We start from the raw sequence: 19,167 nt of genomic DNA on the forward strand, positions 1-19,167 counted from the left end.
ACGCGCAACAGAATGGGAGCGAAGAGCCGAGGAGTGACAATGACAGCAAAGCGATCCGTGTGATCCTACCGAAACCGACCGAGAGCGCGCGAAAACGGCTGATCAGCTCTCGGCTAGTACGAGCGAACGTTACTGTACGCCATATGCACAATTTATCTCTCGCTCTCTCTGTGTACTACTATCCTAAAAGAAGGAACTAGTACACTTCGGAGATCGTACTAGTTTGGAGCGATCTTTTCAGTGAACGAGCAGGCACAACTCTAATTTATAACAGCCAGTGTGTCATAAGTTTCACAATAGGGCAATGAAATAGCGTTAATTATAACGATACAGTTTGAGGCTAAAACAAAGATATGAGATTTTATTGTTTTTATTAACATGTAAAAGTACAAAGTCATTAATAATAAGTGTAAAGGAACAGAAAAACATGTTATATCTAATATAGTTCATACATCACGAATATAAAACGGGTACTTTATAGATAAAACCTTAGGAGTAGTATATTTTTCAGTTTCATGGTTTTGTTTATAGTCAGTGGTTTCATCCTTTATTAAAAAGTACAATTTGTACCCGCTTTTGCGTGTAATTTAAATGTGTACTGTGATGTTAAATATAATACATATTGTGACGAAAAATTCTTATAAACTAGGACAGGTATTAGTCTGTCATTTAAACATCTTACAAACTAATGGAACAGCACGCATATTGAGTGTTTCACAGCTCGTCTAAAACCATTTTCAAAATGGCCGAAAACAACAATCAATGCCAAAAGACATGTTCAGTTCAATGCCTTATACCATACATAACTAACCTTTAAATCTTATCTAAATCATCAGTTGAGAATTCCGTCTCTCTCTGATATTTTTATAATACCAGGGCCATTAATTATTGAAATTATTTGACATATATAATAAAACTAGCACTATGCCATCGTTTACTTCATGCCTCTTATACGTTCGACCAGCTACTGGCATGCTTTTTTCTATAACATACGTAAGCACAGCGCGTCAAAGAGTGATTATTGATTGTACCGCCACGTCAGTCGATCCCGCCCCGACGGTCTCACATAGGGTCGTGAGCGCGTCGCCCGCGCCGAGCTAATACTACTCCTCCTAACTGAAACCAGTCCACTCCTCGTATTAGAACCGTTACCACTGCTGCTCCGGGAGTTACCATTGCTGCCATTACTGTTCGAGTTCCCGTTACTGTCACTAGTGTTTCTAGAGTTGGTGTTGCTGCTGCTGGCGTGGCCTCTCGCGTGCTTGCAGCCGGCGCTGGTGACGGTAGCGACGGCGCGCGGCGGGAGGCGCTGCAGTTTGGTTTGTTCTCATAAGAATTCCATCTCGCGCTCGATGCCGACGAATTTGAGTTGCTCGGTCGGTCCGTACCTGAAATTAATACGAGTGGATAAAATTATGTTTCCGACAAATTCATCCGCGAGCCGCTTGGTAAATACTTAGGCTTGCAAGCTCGTATTGATACTAAAGTGGACTTATTTTTTCGAGTGGAAATTCCTCCAAGACTTTAAAAAGCATGATCTTATAACGAATATATTCTGCCCTGAAATAGGACTCTAGTTAACCTTGTAGCCTTTACCAACCAGCTAGACGAGGCTAATAGCATACTAGACTGTATGGCCACTGAAGACGACAGCAAGGCGACCTCTGTGCGTAAGCAAAGCTCGTTTACGTTGATAGGTACAATTTACGTTTCGTGTCGAAGTAGTCTCACATTATCCCCGTAGAAGCGTCAACGATTTATAACCGACGCGATATGTCGCGAAAACCCATATTTCGAACACAGTAGCACAGTAGTAACACTTCTAACAAACGTACGCCGCGTGGTATGCATGTGTGCGCGCCATAAGCGGATGAGAAATGACATACTGCGCGGCTGATCCTATACTGTGACAATAGTTTGATAGTCTGTAATAAAGTACCTGTAATCGAAGAAGAGCTCCTCTCCGGGCTGGATGGCGCGCTTGGCGAAGATGCCGATGCGGTGGTCGCCGTTCACCATCATCACCTTGGCGTAGCAGTTGGGGTTGATGGAGTGGTTCGCGAAACGGATCTTGTTGCCTTTGCGGGTCGCGTCTACCACGAAATCTGGGAATAAAGTAATTATAATCTTAGACTGCATATGTTTTATTTATTTTTACGAAACATGATGTGTATAATATAACAATCGATTTAAAAAACTCTTAAGAGTTCAATAAAATAGAAAAAAAAATATATAATCATAATCATTATAATCAATAATCATATTAAATGTCACAAACTAAACCCTGATGTCCCTGATAGATCGTATTAAAAAACGAAATTAGTACATACAAGTGCGTAAAAAAGGAAGTTCAAAACGAGTGGCGATAAATTAAAACACGCCCAAAGGGAGTGTTTTAAATCGACACGAGTTACGAATTTCCTTTTCGCACGTGTATCGTACGTTTTTCAGTACAGATGGCCCTCCGAAGTTTCGACCTGGTATATAATGAACCACTTCTCGCACTAGTGCGTAAAAAAAACACCATCTTTACTGAATATTATTTTTTACTTGCTTGGAGAAACCGTTCTTGCTATAATCAGTTGTTGTTCATAGAAACCCACCGATCTAATCGGGACATATCAAATTCTTTGAGGAAGCGGACATTACTGACGTAGTCACGACCTCGCTCTAAAATACTATTTGATGAACTCGTTCTAGCCTAGTCGCGCATTCCGTACACCTTGCTGTTAGGTTCACTCACCGTTATTCAAGTTAAACAGGAAGGAGCACATGTACTTGTCGTAAACCTTGCCGCGGCGGTCGGCCTCGTCTTGAGATATGACCTCGCCGCAGTATTCACTGATGAACTCGTTCTTGTGAGCCGCCTCTTTGAGGAAGATGCCCCAGCCCGCTACGTCAGATGGCGCGAGGAGTAGGTGCTTGTGAAGGCCGCTGGAAACAAAACAAGTATAAATTATCCTGGAACGTATTTTTTTTACGACTACTACAATAAAGTGCATGGAATATTTTAAAAGGAAAGGAAAATAAATGTAAGAAAAACTAAAAAGTGAGAGTTTGTGTACCTATTTAAGAACCCGTTCACTAGAGACGATTAGTTCGCCTCACACAGGCCACACTGTATGCAGAGGTCGCGCATTATGTACACCTTTACAGATGTAGGGCGAAAAGCTTTTCCTACGTATTTTTCCGGAAACGTTCGTATTTGTGCTACTTCAGACAGCGTCAGTACGTCTTGTATTGAGACTGACTGAAATAGCATGAGACGTCCGTACGTTTCCGTAAAAATACGAAGGTAAAGTTTTTCGAACTAAGTACATCTCGTCACTACTTTAAAAAAAACTTGTATCTTCGTCTATCAATGAACAGAAAATTGTAGTAAGTATGTAATACATATAGACTTACTGCGTTTTAACTTTGAGAAACAGCGTGAGATACGATATTTTTTTAAAGTAGTGACAATCTGTATATAACTTAACGTTGTGGGGAGGCATTGGGACTTTTTATTTTAAATTGTATGTGTTGTATTTTTTTCTTGTACAATAAAGTGTTTACTTACTTACTTACCTACATACTGGACTCTGCACCAAACACGACAGAGGTCGCGTATTATGTACGCCTTGCTTAACTAGTAAACTCACCGCTGTACAGACACGTTGCGACAACAGACCGGACTGTCCGCTCCACACTGTATGCAGAGGTCGGGATCGCATTCCCGGACGCCGAGGTAGCACGGGCACTGCTTGGTGTTACACGATGCTTTGCATCGGCAGCCGGGGAACCGATTCTGACCTGAATAACAGAGAGTTTAGATATACCTCGAAATTTTTTGAATAGAAAACAAAATAATAAGGTGAAAGCACCAGAAAATGCATTAATACATGTGTTCACGATCGGAGACGTTCCACTTTGTCGCATGTTAGGGAATAAGGACAAGATTTGCTTGTAATTTTATACACACATATCAAATTATCAAATCGTCTTTAAAACAAGCGACAAAGTGAGACGTTTGGCCGGTAACGAACTCTAATTACCGAATGAACTTATAAACCTAACGAAGTCCCAGAAAAAAGCCAGCATATATGTAGTGCATCAGTCGCGACTTGTATTGTTATTTTAAAGTAACCTACAGTGTGTTCATCTTGTGTTAAGGCACACAGCGACGTTTGTAACTGTTTGCAAGTTAAAAAAACCATTTGACCACTAATAAAAATCTAGTTACAATGCGATATCAAGTGCATTAAACTTCAAGACCGAGTGAGGAATGTCGAGATCCGATGCCGCACCTTGGTGCGGGACTCAGACGAAGGATACTATAGACTTGACGCAAGGGTACACCCGTAAGGGACAGATATAGAATAATGGAGCGAATTTAAGAATCACTTTAAAAATGGCTGACAGTTTACCATACACAACCTACATAATTTGGGCGGATAATAAGCTTAACAAGTCACATCCTTATTGTTTGCCACAAACTCGTTTGTGGCAGCGGCGGAAAAGTGAAACTATGACAAAGACAAAAAATAACATTTTGCTCTCTGTCACTCTTATTATAATTTGTATGTGACCATCTCGTTCGGTAGTGGTATTATTATTTGGCTGTCTAGTCTATAGTATCCTTTGTTTAAGGTGCGGGACGTGGGTCATTCCACTCATTCCCAAACTCAAATGGAACTGGGCGGGACATGTTGCCAGGCAGTGATGGCAGGTGGACCAAAATGTTGACAGGGGACCGATTTTTTGAATCTCGAACGCATGAATTCGCCGTTCGAAAGTCTGTGGAAAACGACGTAATGCTACGAATTCACCAGATTGGTGACCCCTTTCGGATGTAAGAATCGCCTGGCATACGTTGGCTCGTTTGGTGGACGACATTCGAAAAACTGCGGGGCACCTCCGGATAAGACTAGTCCAGGACCGGGATAAGTGGCGTAAATGAAGCGAGGCCTATGCTCAGCAGTAGGCGATTGACGGCTGAAATGATGATCAAGTGTTGCACTTACAATCGCTGGAGCATTGGCAGAACTTCTCGCAGAAGTTCTGGGACTGCAGGCACGGGCACATCGCGTCGCACGGCTGGTTCGGGTGCTCGCAAGGCGTGTAGTTGAATCTGTAACAAAGTTTCGTTCATTGGATTTCTCTTGGTTTACTTTAATTTATTTTAGTCTTCATACTTTTGTATAGGGAAAGTATACAATTTAAATATTTTCAAACAGAAAACTTCTTATGTCGCAAATATTCCATATGTATTCCAAATTCCGACCCGGTCCGTCTTAAAATTCCATTTGATTAGCAAAATCGAATCCTTCTTGAGCTATATTTTGCGGCAATGTCAGGTTAGGTACGCAGATGCCGATGCCAGAGACCCGTGGTTCATATACGATGTGTCTTCTTCTTCATCTTGCGGGGCGGGTGGAGTTCGACTGTCCTTCTAGCCCCATGTTGATACTTACGTGGTGAGAGTTGGAGTCCTTCTTGAGCTGTATTTTGCGGCAGCGCACGGACCTGACACGATTATTTTCTTCTAACAAGACAAGGCTAGTGCATGGTATCTATTTCAGTTTATAAATTATATATAATTATATTATTACTAAATAAAAAAACAAATCAAAAAATATTTAATAATTTGATTTGTTCCCTACATCGAAGACAAGGTAAGTTCAACTATGATTCCTCTAGCGCAGCGTTTGTTAACTTACACGTGATGCGAGTTGGAGTCCTTCTTGAGTTGTATCTTGCGGCAGTGCACGGACCAGAGACGATGCTTCTTCTTCTTCTTGCGTGGCGGGGTGAGTTCGGCTTCTACGCGGCATTCTTCTTGCCCCGTGTTGATCCAGTAAGTGTATACCTGTGAGGAAGTAACTCAATAAGAATGCCTAAGGAAAAAAAAGTTTAAATGCATGATTTTTTCTTTTAACGAGTAATCAATATGTGTGATAGACTATAGGTATGATGATGACCTATGAGGATGGTCGGGTAAATTAGCAAGGACTAGATAGCTTTACTAGAGCTTATTTGAAAACCGTATTTTTACAAGCTTTTATTCAATTTGCCTTATTCACTTTAAAGTGGAAACTGTTTTGGCTTGTGAGCTACCTTTAATTTGTAAGACATATGTATTATTAATGCTGTGTGTTTCCCAAATCAATAAAATAAAAAAAAAATAAAAATAGTATGTTAGTTTGGGTCAAAACGTAGAAGCTAAATTTGACCAACTTCCCGGTTTCCGATGGAGCTGAAATTTTGCACATATATGTATGATATTGTTCGCAAGCGCAGCGCCATCTAGCGGGCCTCCCAAGAAAACGACGAATTTCGCACACGGCCGCGCGGGGGCGCGGCGACTGCCTCTCCTGCTTTACCATCCTCTACGACACGGCACACAAGCCGCTCTCGCGATTTTGAAATTTTATATAGAATCGCTATATCCTCCAAATAATTGTAAAAATTCATTTAATTGATTGATTTCAATAAATTGTTACCTGTTGGCAAGTCTTGGAGAGCATGACCTGTGCGATGGCGCAGTAGTTACAGGCGAACACCTTGTGTAGGGCGCGGAATAGGGACTGGTCCGAGCCCGTCCATTCGGATTGAATGTCACCCACCGTCAAACCTGAAAGTTAATTATTCATAACTAAGTAGTTTGATAAAGTGTTTTGATAAAGTGTTTTTATTACTGCAATTTAGTAACGTCAAAAATACCGGCTGGATACCTTTATATTCACTTTTTTCAAGACAACAACAGGTGACTAAAGAGTTTAAAACTTACGCCTTGTTTGAAGTGAATAAGGACATAGAATTAGCTTAATCACCGGGTGTCCCGTAAACCAACGCCAAAATTATAAGGGGTGATAGGACATCACATTTTCGTTTTGGCATTGGTTTTAGGGACACCGTATATAATTTTAAAGCAAATGTTAAGCCTGTGGAATGTGGTCCCGTGTGGTGACGGGTTAAGAATTTCATCACTCCTTTTTCTTCCGTATCGTAGAAATTGACTGTAGAATGTGGGTTCCATTGTAGTGTTGGCGATAGGCTGGCAACCTGTCACTGTATCACAATTTCGTTTTCTTTCAAACTCTTAATTGCCAAGACTGCCACTGAAACATATAGTTTCATGTGCTCTGCCTACCCCGTTTGAGAATACAGGTGTGAGTGTATTTATGTGTTTTGTATGGATATTAATAAAGATCGTTATCAGCGTGCTGTATTGGTGGCAGAGTATGGTTGGCAAAAAAACAAATACACAAGTATTTAAAACATTATATACTTAACAAATTATGAAATATAGGTATACATATATGTGGCACTGTAACTTTAGCAGTTTCATGTGCTCTGCCTACCCATATATGGGAAACAGGCGTGATTGTATGTATGTATGTTGTATGTATATACATATTTATAATTACTTATCTAAATTACATTGAATAAATAACTAAAATTTGTTCAACAGATTTGGCTTCGTGCACTACTTTTGACTTGAACTAGGTACTTTTAATAACAATTCTAGATAGTCTTATCTAGAGTGCATTTGATTATTTGGATTAAAATAATATACCTACACTTGGCGTAATGTATTTTTATGACATAATTAATATCATTTACGTACCTATATTGTTTTAAAAATATATAGTTGGTCGGAAAAGGCTTTGTACCGTAGAGGTGTAATCCTAAGAAGGTAAGTATTTATATTGTAGTTAAGAACAAAGTGAATATTTAAATATAAGTATTTGTTTTTTTTTTGCCAACCGTACCGTTTGCCACGAAAAGTGCAACTTGATAACGATCTCTGGATATTAAGCACTGGTTTACAAATATATGATGTATTGTAGACTTACCAAGCGCGTTGTATGCGGGCTCAACAGGCGCGCCAGGTTTAGCGAGCGCGCCGCTCCACCCGGCTGTACTACTGCTTCCTATGGGATTTGCATGCTTATTTAAGTAGAATATGAAGAACTTGTCATTATATTATAACAACCCTATGTAACCCGTACTCCGCAAATAAATTCATTTCATTTCAAAAATTACTTCCAACAAGTAAACAGAACTAGCCTAGCTAAATAGGTGGAACCAAAGCACATCGTCTCCGCTGGCTCGGCCACCTGCGGAAGGATGGGATGGGTGAAGGATCGCATCAATAATGCCTACTTTTTTTTTTCTTTATATGTAAAAATTTACATTGTGATTACTTATAAATCATTATTGTTATATTTTAAATTTTTTTTAAATTAGTATCAAATTATAAATTGTAATTGACATTTCATTTCATTAAAAATCATACTCGACGATCATAATATAAATTCGTATAGATTAAGGTAGAATAATTTATAATGTAATTTTATATTATGAAATAAATAAATCTAAATCTTGGATCGACCAAATAGACGGCGTCCTATTTTTATCATCCGAAGTATCGTTGGGCGGGTAGAGTTCAGACCTCCGTGAGCTCAGCGTCGGCAAAAGCTGGCGTCTTAAAGATCTACACTGAACAAAGTGGTTGGCTTTTATGATGGAGACCAAAACTCTTTTTTTTTTTGTATTATAAATGGGCTTACTCTTGGCCACAGACTAGCCAAAGGCAAAGACGTGGCCTACGATGGAGTGAGCTCGCCCAGAAGATGCCTGTTCACTCTTGAAAATATTATGTTTATTTTATTTTGGGTTATTGCGCAGCCAGTATAAAAGTAAGTAAATACTAGTATAACCTAGAGAAGCGAATTTTGTCACTTGGGTTATTTACAAGTCAATATTCAGGAATCAATTGGTTGTACGTTTCAAACTTTTCGGCGTAACATAATTAGTCTGCCATTTGTACTTTTTTTTTGATTGCGCAATAAAGTTTAAATAAATAAATAAATAAATGAATTAATAAAGTTTGGAATAACTTACCCTTGGGGAACCGGTTGCTGTCATTGCTGTCTTCAGAGGATGCGTCGTTGGGCGAGTCCATCGAGTTGGACTTGCCCTTGTCTTCTTCGCCGGCCGCCTTTTCGCGTGCCAGCTTCTCTCTTATGCCGTCCTAGTACAAATCGTAAAGTTAAAAAAAGTTGCGTAACCACTCAGTGAAAGCAGTAGTGTAGTTTATAGTGATTTAGTCGGTCGAACTATTTTCATCGATAGAAAACAGCGACAAATTAAAAAACGTAAGCACGTAGAGAAATAGTTTTATTTTCAAACCATTGTTAAGACCGGCTATACTTAATCATAACATAATCAATATCTTCAATATCGTACCTTACTTAAGCCTCTCATCGAACTTCGTAGCCACGGTAACAGGGTACTCGAATGAAAAGTGCTCTATCATGAGAAGAATTCACCATTTTGAAATATTAAAGGGCAGCTAAAATAAGAACACCGGTTTATCGCTGTCATTAAATAGTATTTTATGCAACTGGCGTTTAAGTGAGGTAAAAAAAGACGAGTGGCGTGAGTAACAATTTGAGGCGAAGCCGAAAATTGTTAATAAAGACGCCACGAGTATTTTTTGACTCAGTTAAACACCGTTGCATACAATACTTTTTCTACGACCATGCACTTACATTTTAATAGTTTTCTAGAATAACTGGTGATATTCGCACTGTTTCCTGTATTTTGACGCGTCGGCCTCCCCTCTGTTCCTGCCTCACCCTGTCGCTCGCACTCCCCCGCGCCGCCGCCAGCCCCCGGCGCCCCGTGCACCCGCGCTATATCAATTAAAGGCTTCCTAACAATGCTTAAGAGCTACATCGTTTGCGTGGGTGCGCGGGGCGCCGGGCGGAGGCTGGCATCTTTTATGTAGGGTTTTAACGATCTATGCACGACACTGTAAATGACGAATAACAACACGGGAGTAGAAAAAAACCTATAATATCTTACCAACAGCATGTAGCAGCTGGAACCGCAAGGTTCAGAAAAGGGTTTCAGGTCGGGGCCCTTCCGCTTGTTCAAGTTGGGCCCTGGGTGGCACGCCTGCAAACCTGCCACAGTCGAATATATATTAACATATTATACAAATAAAAGGTGGACTTATACTGAAAATAAACAAAACTTATCTTAGAACATTCAAACGGGAAACGCTTTCAGGAGCTTACACTTCTGCCGATAAAAATGGGCCAATGCTCATACTTATTGTACTTATGATCTTTTATCTGACATGGCTATTTGTACGTTATATACTGACATATACTGCCATAGCCTCGTAGCGCCCACCATATAAAATTTTTGCTAGGGAATTTTGATTGTTATTGTACTTGAGATTGAATTCCATTTCATTTGTTCAAAAAATTTTAGAAACAAAAGAAATTATATTTTACTTGTTTACACGAAAATTAAAATTCCATTGAAACCATTATGTACTTTAGAAAGTACATTGGCGCCACGAGGGTATGGTTACAGCAGGGTTAGCACATGATTCCCGCGAGATAGACTACCCGTCCTTATGTCATTAATAGTTAGAATAAGACGTGTCATCTAATCTAGCGGCGACATACTCTCGCGGCAATCATGTGCTAAGCCTACAGATTTGAGAGCCCCTCGGCTCCTTCCCGCAAAAAAATTGCGTCTTCCGTCTTGAACGAATGCTCCAAGTGTCTCACAGAAAAATGGTTCATGAGAATGATAAGTATAATGATGTATGTAACTAATTACTTGGTTGCTGTATTTTTTTAAACTATTTGCTTCTCTTCATGGCTTTAGATTAAATCTACCTCATATCACGCTGAGATGAGGCCATTTCGTGGCACTTCATTCCTTTCTGTCTTGTTGTTATTATGTGTATTTTGTCTTGCCTGTGTTCACGAATAAACGTTTATTCTATTCTATTCTATGTTACGTGGTGCATTTCACGAGCATGTCCCTCACGATCTCCTTTTTTTTGTAGCGGCTACGTCAGCTACTTTAAATCCGTAAGCCTTAGAATATACTTGTAAACCCCCATACTTTTGCCTTGTTTTAAATAATTTTCTGGTTGAATTTAGCTCCAATTCTCTCCTCTTATTTTTATTGAATGTATCATGTAGGTACTTTTTTGTACTATCAAAAAGTATTATTGGTTCTTGATATACATGAAATATAAATACTAATAATGTGTTGAGTGATCTGATATCTAATATGTATGTTTGAATCATAGGTAAAGTTCTAAACAAATGGAGTATAAATGATACTAGTATAATATAAGTAATAAAGCTAATACAATATTTTATATGGAGATTAAAAACGTGCAAGGAGCTATAGTGTACTAAAAACTAGATATACTAAATATTCAAAATCTAACTACTAATGATATGTAAATGATAGGTAAGAGATGAGCGGACTATTGGATATACAATCATGCCAACATACATACATATACACCAAGAGATATATTTGAGGTTATCGGTATGGATATTCACATTAAGCAATAGGCATTAAGGTCCGACCGAGATCTCGGTCTCGGTCTCGGCATTCTCGGCCGAAAATCGGGCCGAGATCTCGGTCTCGGTTCTCGGCCAAAATGGGCCGAGATTCTCGGCAAAACCGAGACTGCGATTTTGAATTTATTGCGCACTCGCGTCCGGTTTTTAGCTTTCAGTTTGTTACATCGCCCGTTTGGTATCCCGATTTTAGTGATTTTGGTAGGGTCTTTATCGATATTTTAAGCCAAAAACTAACAAATACCTAGGTATAATTCATAAAAGAGTGTAAAATATTTACGACAACGACAACGACGACGCGATAAATCAAAGCAGCAGGTTAGAATAATACCTGCCGTACATGATAGAAATGGCGAATTACGGAATATCGGACGAAATTTTGAGCTTTGTGGATGCTGTTTAGAGTTTTTTTTAGTAAATATGGGTTTTTCATAGTCATGTTTTTGATATACATACATAAAATTTTGGAAATAATCGCTATCAAAAAAAAAATCGTGTCCCTTAACTGTGAATCATGTGCCTAAAAATACGTCAAAATCAAAGTAAAGCTTAGTAAAGACTTTCAAGGAAAACCTGGAAAACTACCCGTAGAAAACACGATTCGACAACCTGTTTTATGATTTCTTGCAAAAAGTCAGGGTATTAATTGCTCGTGTAAAACCTCTGAAATGCGGCTCTATAGGCTATGGCGACTGCTTACCACCGGGCGAGCCGTATAGTTGTTTTTGTCACTGACGTAGTCTATTTTGCTACGGTAGATAGGTAAGAAGCGCGGGTAGGTTTGGGTAGTTACGGAACCAAACACTAAGCAGGACCCAACATACTCTTGGTTTCCTGGTTAATAGGTGAATTTCGATTATGAAAACATTTTTTTGTAAAAATGGCATATTTTTTTACTGTTTTACAAATTCTCGGTCTCGGTCTCGGTCTCGGCCGAGAATCAAATTGAATCTCGGTCTCGGTCTCGTTCTCGGCCGAGACAAAAATATCGTTCTCGGTCGGACCTTAATAGGCATAAACAAACAGTATTATAAATAATGTATGTCTAAGCACAAAGTTATAAATGTTATTATACGTTAAGATATCTCATTGTTTATTGAGTTTATCCTTACAATTTGTGCTGGACATGTTTTCAAGTCTTGCCCACGAATGTTGAATTAGCCACATTTCGAAGCTGATCACCTCATAAAAAGTCGACCAAAAAAACACTGTGTGAAACTGTGTATCGGATCGATTGAGATGAAATTTTTTTGTCGAAAATGACTTTTTTGTCGCATCCTGTATCACCTGTATGTTTTTTCTTCTTCTATAAACCGGTTAAATCAATCACCTTTGCGTTATTTTTAACTGTATTGCCACATAATTGAACTAGGTTTATTCAACTTTCGCTGGTTATAGTCCTTTTAGACCTTCACAGAGCTTACAAAACATCACATTAAATTTTAAAAACATTTCCTGCTTAGTAAAAGCGACAAATACTGTCGATCAAATAAATAGCGTAATGTATCATAGCATGTGATTTGTTGCAAGATGAGTGGAGCCCTTATGTCTTGTAATGAGAATGCGTGACGTGTGAGCGCGGCCTTACCTGCCGGCTGGGCTCCTGCCGCAAACAGAAACACAACGTCAGCGACCATTTCACTCTACTTCACTGAGACGCTTTGTGAAAAGCAGGCTGATTCCGAGTATGGAATTCTCGATCACTAGACAGCAGCAAAAGTGAATAGATTAAGTATTCCATCTTATCTCTCATAGTTACACCGTGTACTTTTTTCTAATTCGTGTTGCTACAAGCTTCCACACTAATCACAAGGCGTCCTAAGTTAAAGAGCAATCCTTCACAAGAAAGGCGGAAAAATACTATAGTCACATTTTAATAATATAAAAGGTCTCTCCAAATCACTCCACTATAGTCACCCAAAGTAAGATTAGATCGATTTTATATTGAAACTATTATGAAAATAGCACCTTTTACAGACAATAAGTTCCTACCTTTTTTGTTGAAAATGGCTTACCTATTTATAGAAATTGAAAAAACGAATAAGGTATTTTTCCACCTTAACTTGATAACCGGCAATAATAATATCATAATTATAGGTACACACTTGAAATATCTAAGCCAATATTTCTCATATTACATATACCCTAAATGTAAATACATAAAATCACTCACACACGGTTGCAGTAAAATGCACTTTACAAGTGTAAATAAACATACTTAAATAATACAAAAATAAAATTTTGTCTGGTAGTCTAAGAACAAATTATTTTCTATCAAAATATGGTATTGAAATTTCGAAAAAAAAACTCATACGAGTACTCGCTAATAAAACACGCAGTTTTAAATTTTTCCACAAATTGAATTAGGTGTTGCATTCCATAGCTTAGAACTCGAAAAAGCCGTCCCACAAACTAGTAAAAACTTTCACATAAATGGAACAAACATATCATATATGGAACAAGAGTTCCATAAACGAAACCCGTCGTTCCACAAAAGAAATGAGAACAAAGTGTTCCGAAAATTGTATTGGAATTTTTTATCAGAGTACATACTTTATCACTTACTTTTCTCTGAATATAAAAATTACTCCATAGTTGCCACATGCAAAACGACGGTGGCAGCCCTATTATTTTTCATTCTTTTTTGCCAGCCTGTAAGTCTTTTATAAACACAGTAGAACCAAAGTTTTTTAAAGTGTAATCCACGGACTGAACTTGACGAAACCTTAGTCAGGGCCGGTTGCACCAAACCGTCTGTCTCCGTTAAAGCTTCAAAGGGAAGTGAGACTTCTAAAGGGAAGTTCTATAGACGTCTGCTGCGTGACGATGATGTGTCTGTCAAATGTGGTTGATGCAACTGGCCCTTAGTGTATGTTTAATAATTTTCTTAATTTTTTACCTAGAAGTTTTTTTATAAAAATTGTTTGAATTCCAAAAGACGCCCGTGACTACAAAAAATTAAAGAAACCTTGCACTAGACAACAATTCCAGTCATAAAATGAATGTTCCACATATGGAACAAGATATGTCAAGTGTACTTACGATGTAAGAAGCAGTCGTATTTAAAGCAGCGTCGACAGAACAGAGTGTGGAAGGAGTGCATGGTCTGGTCTCTGGCCACGCTTTCGGCCAGCGGGCCGTCGATGTTGGGCGTGCATTCCGGGGGCAAGGCATCCGGGTCGCTGCGGGATGTTAGCTCGATGTACCTGTGGAACACATTATGATAAGTTAGTAGTATGTGACACGTGAGTGTTTCATAACATAAGTGTTTTAAATGTGGCTGAAATTTGGAAAAGTAAGGGCTTCCAAACCAATGGATAATTATTAACTAGGGATTTTGAGAGCACCTCATTCAAGCAGTCCATATATTTATAAAACTTTTTCAATACGGGTCGCGATTCTATGGCTCAATAGCCTTTTAAATAACCTAACCACAAAATTAAAATTTTGAAAAAACCCCTGACCGCGACGTAGTGGATCGATTTTCATGAAACATGGCTACGAACACTCCCAACTCAGCTTTCAGACAAAAAAAACTAAATCGAAATCGGTTCATCCGTTCGGGAGCTACGGTACCACAGACAGACAGACAGACACGCACACACAGACAGACAGACAGACACGTCAAACTTATAAAACCCCGTCGTTTTTGCGTCGGGGGTTAAAAATGATACAGATTGCTGAGGAACACGAAAAAAAAAAGTTACAACACTTCGCTGAGTATTTTAAGCAAGTTATTTTTAGGCGTCCCAGTAACCCCAGTCCCGGTAACCCCAGTATGCTTACTTCTCCCGAAGCTCTTGAGGTGTGCCCTTATCAGGGAACTGTGAAGAGATAGCCTGGAAGATGGTGAAGATCGGGAACTGCTTCTCCAAGTCTGCTCCTTCTTTGTCCTTGTCTTTTTCTTGATCCTTATCCTTTTCTTTATCTGTGTCCTTTTGCTTTTCTTTTTCTTTGTCTTTGTTGGATTCTTTCTGTTGAATAGAAGTGAAAACATGAATAAGGCAAATAGGTGTAAGGCTGGTTTTAGCGTCACGCGGACCGACCGCGCGGAGCGATCCGCATCGGACTAATATGTATTAAGTTCATTGGCATTGTGAATAATATGAAAGACCTATATATACTAAGCCAGAACTCAAAACTAAGAGGGCATTCTAAAAAGCTTATCAAACCTCCATGTGCTAGCAACCCTAAGAAACACTACCTGCCGAATCGCATAGTTAATATGTGGAACTCTCTACCAGAAACTGTTATTAGCGCGCCGTCAGTGAACTGTTTCAAAAATAGACTAGACAATTATATTAGAACTTTGAAAAGTGCAAAATAAACTCAAGTGCAGTGATATACACGCATCAGCTCGAAGAGCTGCTAGTCTATCAAAATAAATAATAATAATAGTGCATCGGACTAATATGTATTAAGGGAGCGTTTTAGAGAGGCGCGGACGGGTCCGAAATTTAGTGATGTCATCGAATTCGAACTTACTTCATGTCAAAACAATCACTATAAGCTTGTGTAGAACATGTACTAATAGTACAAACGACACGATTCCCTGCACTGTCAAGTCAAGTGCAAAAATACGTATCGAAATAATCGTCTCATAAATATGGTACTACGCTCTTATTACACCGGACTAAGATGCTATAGGACATATTTTTGAGTAAGATGTGTACACCCATATTTTTACACTTGACTGTACTAGACCGAACTACTTCCAAATGATTCTGCTCTCTAGTACATTTAGTCACTCACACACGCGCAACAGAATAGGAGCGAAGAGCCGAGAAGTGACAATGACAGCAAAGCGATCCGTGTGATCCGACCGCAACCGAAATATAACCGACTGACTAGGACCGACAGCGCTCGAAAACGGCCGATCAGCTCTCGGCTAGTACGAGCGAGCGTTGCTGTACGCCATATTATTATGCACAATTTGTCTCTCGCTCTCTCGGTGTACTACTGTATTAAATGTCCTAAAAGAACGAACTAGTAGATTTCGGAGATCGTACTAGTTGGGAGCGATCTTTTCAGTGAACGAGCAGGCACAACTTTATAACATAATGAACTTTATGTCTCATACTCAAAAGTCAGAAAATGTTATTTTCGAGTAGAATGACCTGATGCACAGATTAACATGACTGTGTTGTTTTCGCCTGATTACGTAAAAGTATACTTTAATATAGTTTTCTATTTTTAGGTCATAATCAAATATGGTAAATATTTTATTTCGGTTAATTGGACAGTACTTAATTATATACTTAAATATATGAATTATATTAATCTGAATCTGAATCTATGTACAGACAGACAGACAGACTTTAAAAAAGGGTCAAGTAGCCTACAGGAAGGACAACAAAGTAATTCTGCATCTGCTTAACTTCTTCATGGTTAGAAATGTGAATTTCGATCTTATCAAATTGTAATGGTCGTACATACCTCGCGTCCCTCATCAGCGACTTCGTCACGGGTCTGGTAGGTCATGAGGGCGTGTACCAGCTCCACAAACAACTGGTCGTCGATGAAGCCACCCTCCTTGTCGCCTGTGATATAATTTGTATGCTTAATTTGATTTCAAATTTGTTTTGTTGAAGCATTTTTATATTATTACTTAATCCACCAACTCAACCCTATTATTGTACCACTACTAAATGGCAGCTTAAGAGAACTCTGAAAAGTAGTTTTAATTTTCTGGATGAAACAGGTAGTATAAAAGTTTTATTTTTAACCCCCGACGCAAAAACGAAGGGGTGTTATAAGTTTGATGTGTCTGTCTGTCTGTCTGTCTGTGTGTGTGTCTGTCTGTGGCATCGTAGCTCACGAACGGATGAACCGATTTTGATTTAGTTTTTTTTTGTCTGAAAGCTGAGTTAGTCGGGAGTGTTCTTAGTCATGTTTTGTGAAAATCGGTCCACTATAACGCGGTCGGGGGTTTTTTCAAAATTTTAATTTTGTGGTTATGTTTGTTTTATATTATACAGGGGCCTATTGCATAACAATTTACAACTTGTATTACAAGTGGAACTCTCTTTCTTATAAAATGAATTGGAGGGGGACTACCGCTTGTAATATGAGTTGTAAATTGTTATGCAATAGGCCCCTGGTAGTGTACTGGTACAATTTTACTGTAATTGTGTAATAATAGATTTATATGATTATTTCCCAAAAGAAAGTCAAAAATTACAATTGGGTATTAATGCAAGACAAGAATTGTCATCAATGAATTGTCAATGATTGTATTCCATGTCTAAAAGCTTAAACTGACTTGGTGTTAACCAATGTTGTTGGAATGAAAAATTATAACTAACTTAATGTACTATGTGACATGGACAATGTTCCAAAAAAATAGCATAAACCAACGTACCATGCACTTTTCCATCATAGTTCTTAATAAGCTCCTCTATGAAAGTTCCATCCTGGTCCAACACCTCGTCTCCCATGTACGGAATGTTGTGCAGCACCGTCTCATCTTCCACCATGAAGTTCTTTTGAGTCGGTGCCCAGGTGTACATCGTGGGGATCGGGTTGACAGAGTTGATTATGTGGATTGGTACTTGCTGGGTAGTGACAATGCCGGAAGCTGCAATTTTATGTTATATATATGTAAATAGGTACACTTGGTAAGAATTTTAGTAAAACAACTGTAATTCTTAAATTATATATTTTCGCTTTAGTGTCAATTCCAGAGCTGCAAGGTTGATTTGTAGAGAATTTGGCTAAACTCAGAGAACTATCTTTATTTCTGCCTTGACTCTTTGTACTAAATCAATTTGTATATGACCAACTGTGAAGAAACCTAATATTGAGACAAGATTTAAGGAGAAACAGTGCTCTTTGAAGGAGATAGATTATGCAATGCCACAATTTTGTTTTCTTTAAACCTCTTAATGTCTTTGCAAATACCACTCATTTAGGGGAATACATTTGTGAGTTTAAGTATGTATGAGATAGTCTCTAAAATATCAAACGTATAAAAAAACAAGTTTTAACAGTGACACAAGTCTCTTCTAAATGTGTACATCATACTTCAAGAAGCATTGCTGTGTGGTGTGTAACAGTGCTCTTACACGGGCAGCACTATTCCAAGCAATTTACATACCATTGCCGCATTCGCTCCATAGTTAGTTAGTGCATATTGAAGAAACGTAGCAATGGTATGGAGATTGCTGGCAATTGTATTGCCCGTGTAACAGCACCATAGAAAACAAAGAATATTATGAAATTTCTCACCATCAGTACAGGTAGCTTCAGCCTTCTTCATGAGCCCCTCATGGCTCGGACTAGGCGCCGGCGGCGGCCAGAAAGGTCGCCGTCCGCGCTCCGCTAACTCCGCATCGCGTGTTTCGAGAGCCTCCGACATTAGACGCAAGTTCCGCGCCCATGCTACCTTCACCTCATCAGCTCTTTTGAAACGCTAAAAACAAACATGCTATTATGTAAAATCTAAAGAATTAGGTTCTATAGCAAAGAATCGATTTAATAAAGAACATTAGCTAAATCAAAACAAAGGTTAATGCACTTGCCTTCACTTGGCGGAGTCGCATATACTCGGACTTTACGCGTTTCTTCCATTCTGCTGAAACCTTCGATTTACTCATCGCGAGTTGAAGCAATTAACCACTCATGAGAAACACTTAAAAATTATTCTTCATAATAAGCATCCCACCGGTAAAAATGAGCGGGCGTTAAGTACGATACGAAGCAGAAGTATATACCGTGAAAGTGACAGTGACAATTTGATTGAGATAGACAAAAATCTTTATCTATGGTCTATACTTTA

The 19,167-nt window shown here is 38.8% G+C and overlaps 1 protein-coding gene across 1 annotated transcript; it reads right to left on the reverse strand.

Moving 5' to 3' along the window:
* Positions 1-572: 572 nt before the first annotated feature.
* LOC125232110 (histone-lysine N-methyltransferase E(z)) lies at positions 573-19,097 on the reverse strand. Its single transcript, XM_048137725.1, has 16 exons — positions 18,911-19,097; positions 18,618-18,801; positions 17,752-17,967; positions 16,827-16,930; positions 15,177-15,364; positions 14,433-14,596; positions 9,856-9,956; positions 8,890-9,019; positions 7,839-7,916; positions 6,483-6,613; positions 5,700-5,848; positions 5,004-5,110; positions 3,642-3,792; positions 2,744-2,934; positions 1,940-2,105; positions 573-1,388 (listed from the first exon to the last, which is right to left on the reverse strand). Exons 1-16 carry the CDS (start codon positions 18,983-18,985, stop codon positions 1,328-1,330), a joined length of 2,196 nt encoding a protein of 731 aa, XP_047993682.1. The 5' UTR covers positions 18,986-19,097; the 3' UTR covers positions 573-1,327.
* Between the last annotated feature and the right edge of the window lie 70 nt (positions 19,098-19,167).

This window comes from Leguminivora glycinivorella, chromosome 12, assembly GCF_023078275.1.
Source record: "Leguminivora glycinivorella isolate SPB_JAAS2020 chromosome 12, LegGlyc_1.1, whole genome shotgun sequence".
NCBI lineage: Eukaryota > Metazoa > Arthropoda > Insecta > Lepidoptera > Tortricidae > Leguminivora > Leguminivora glycinivorella.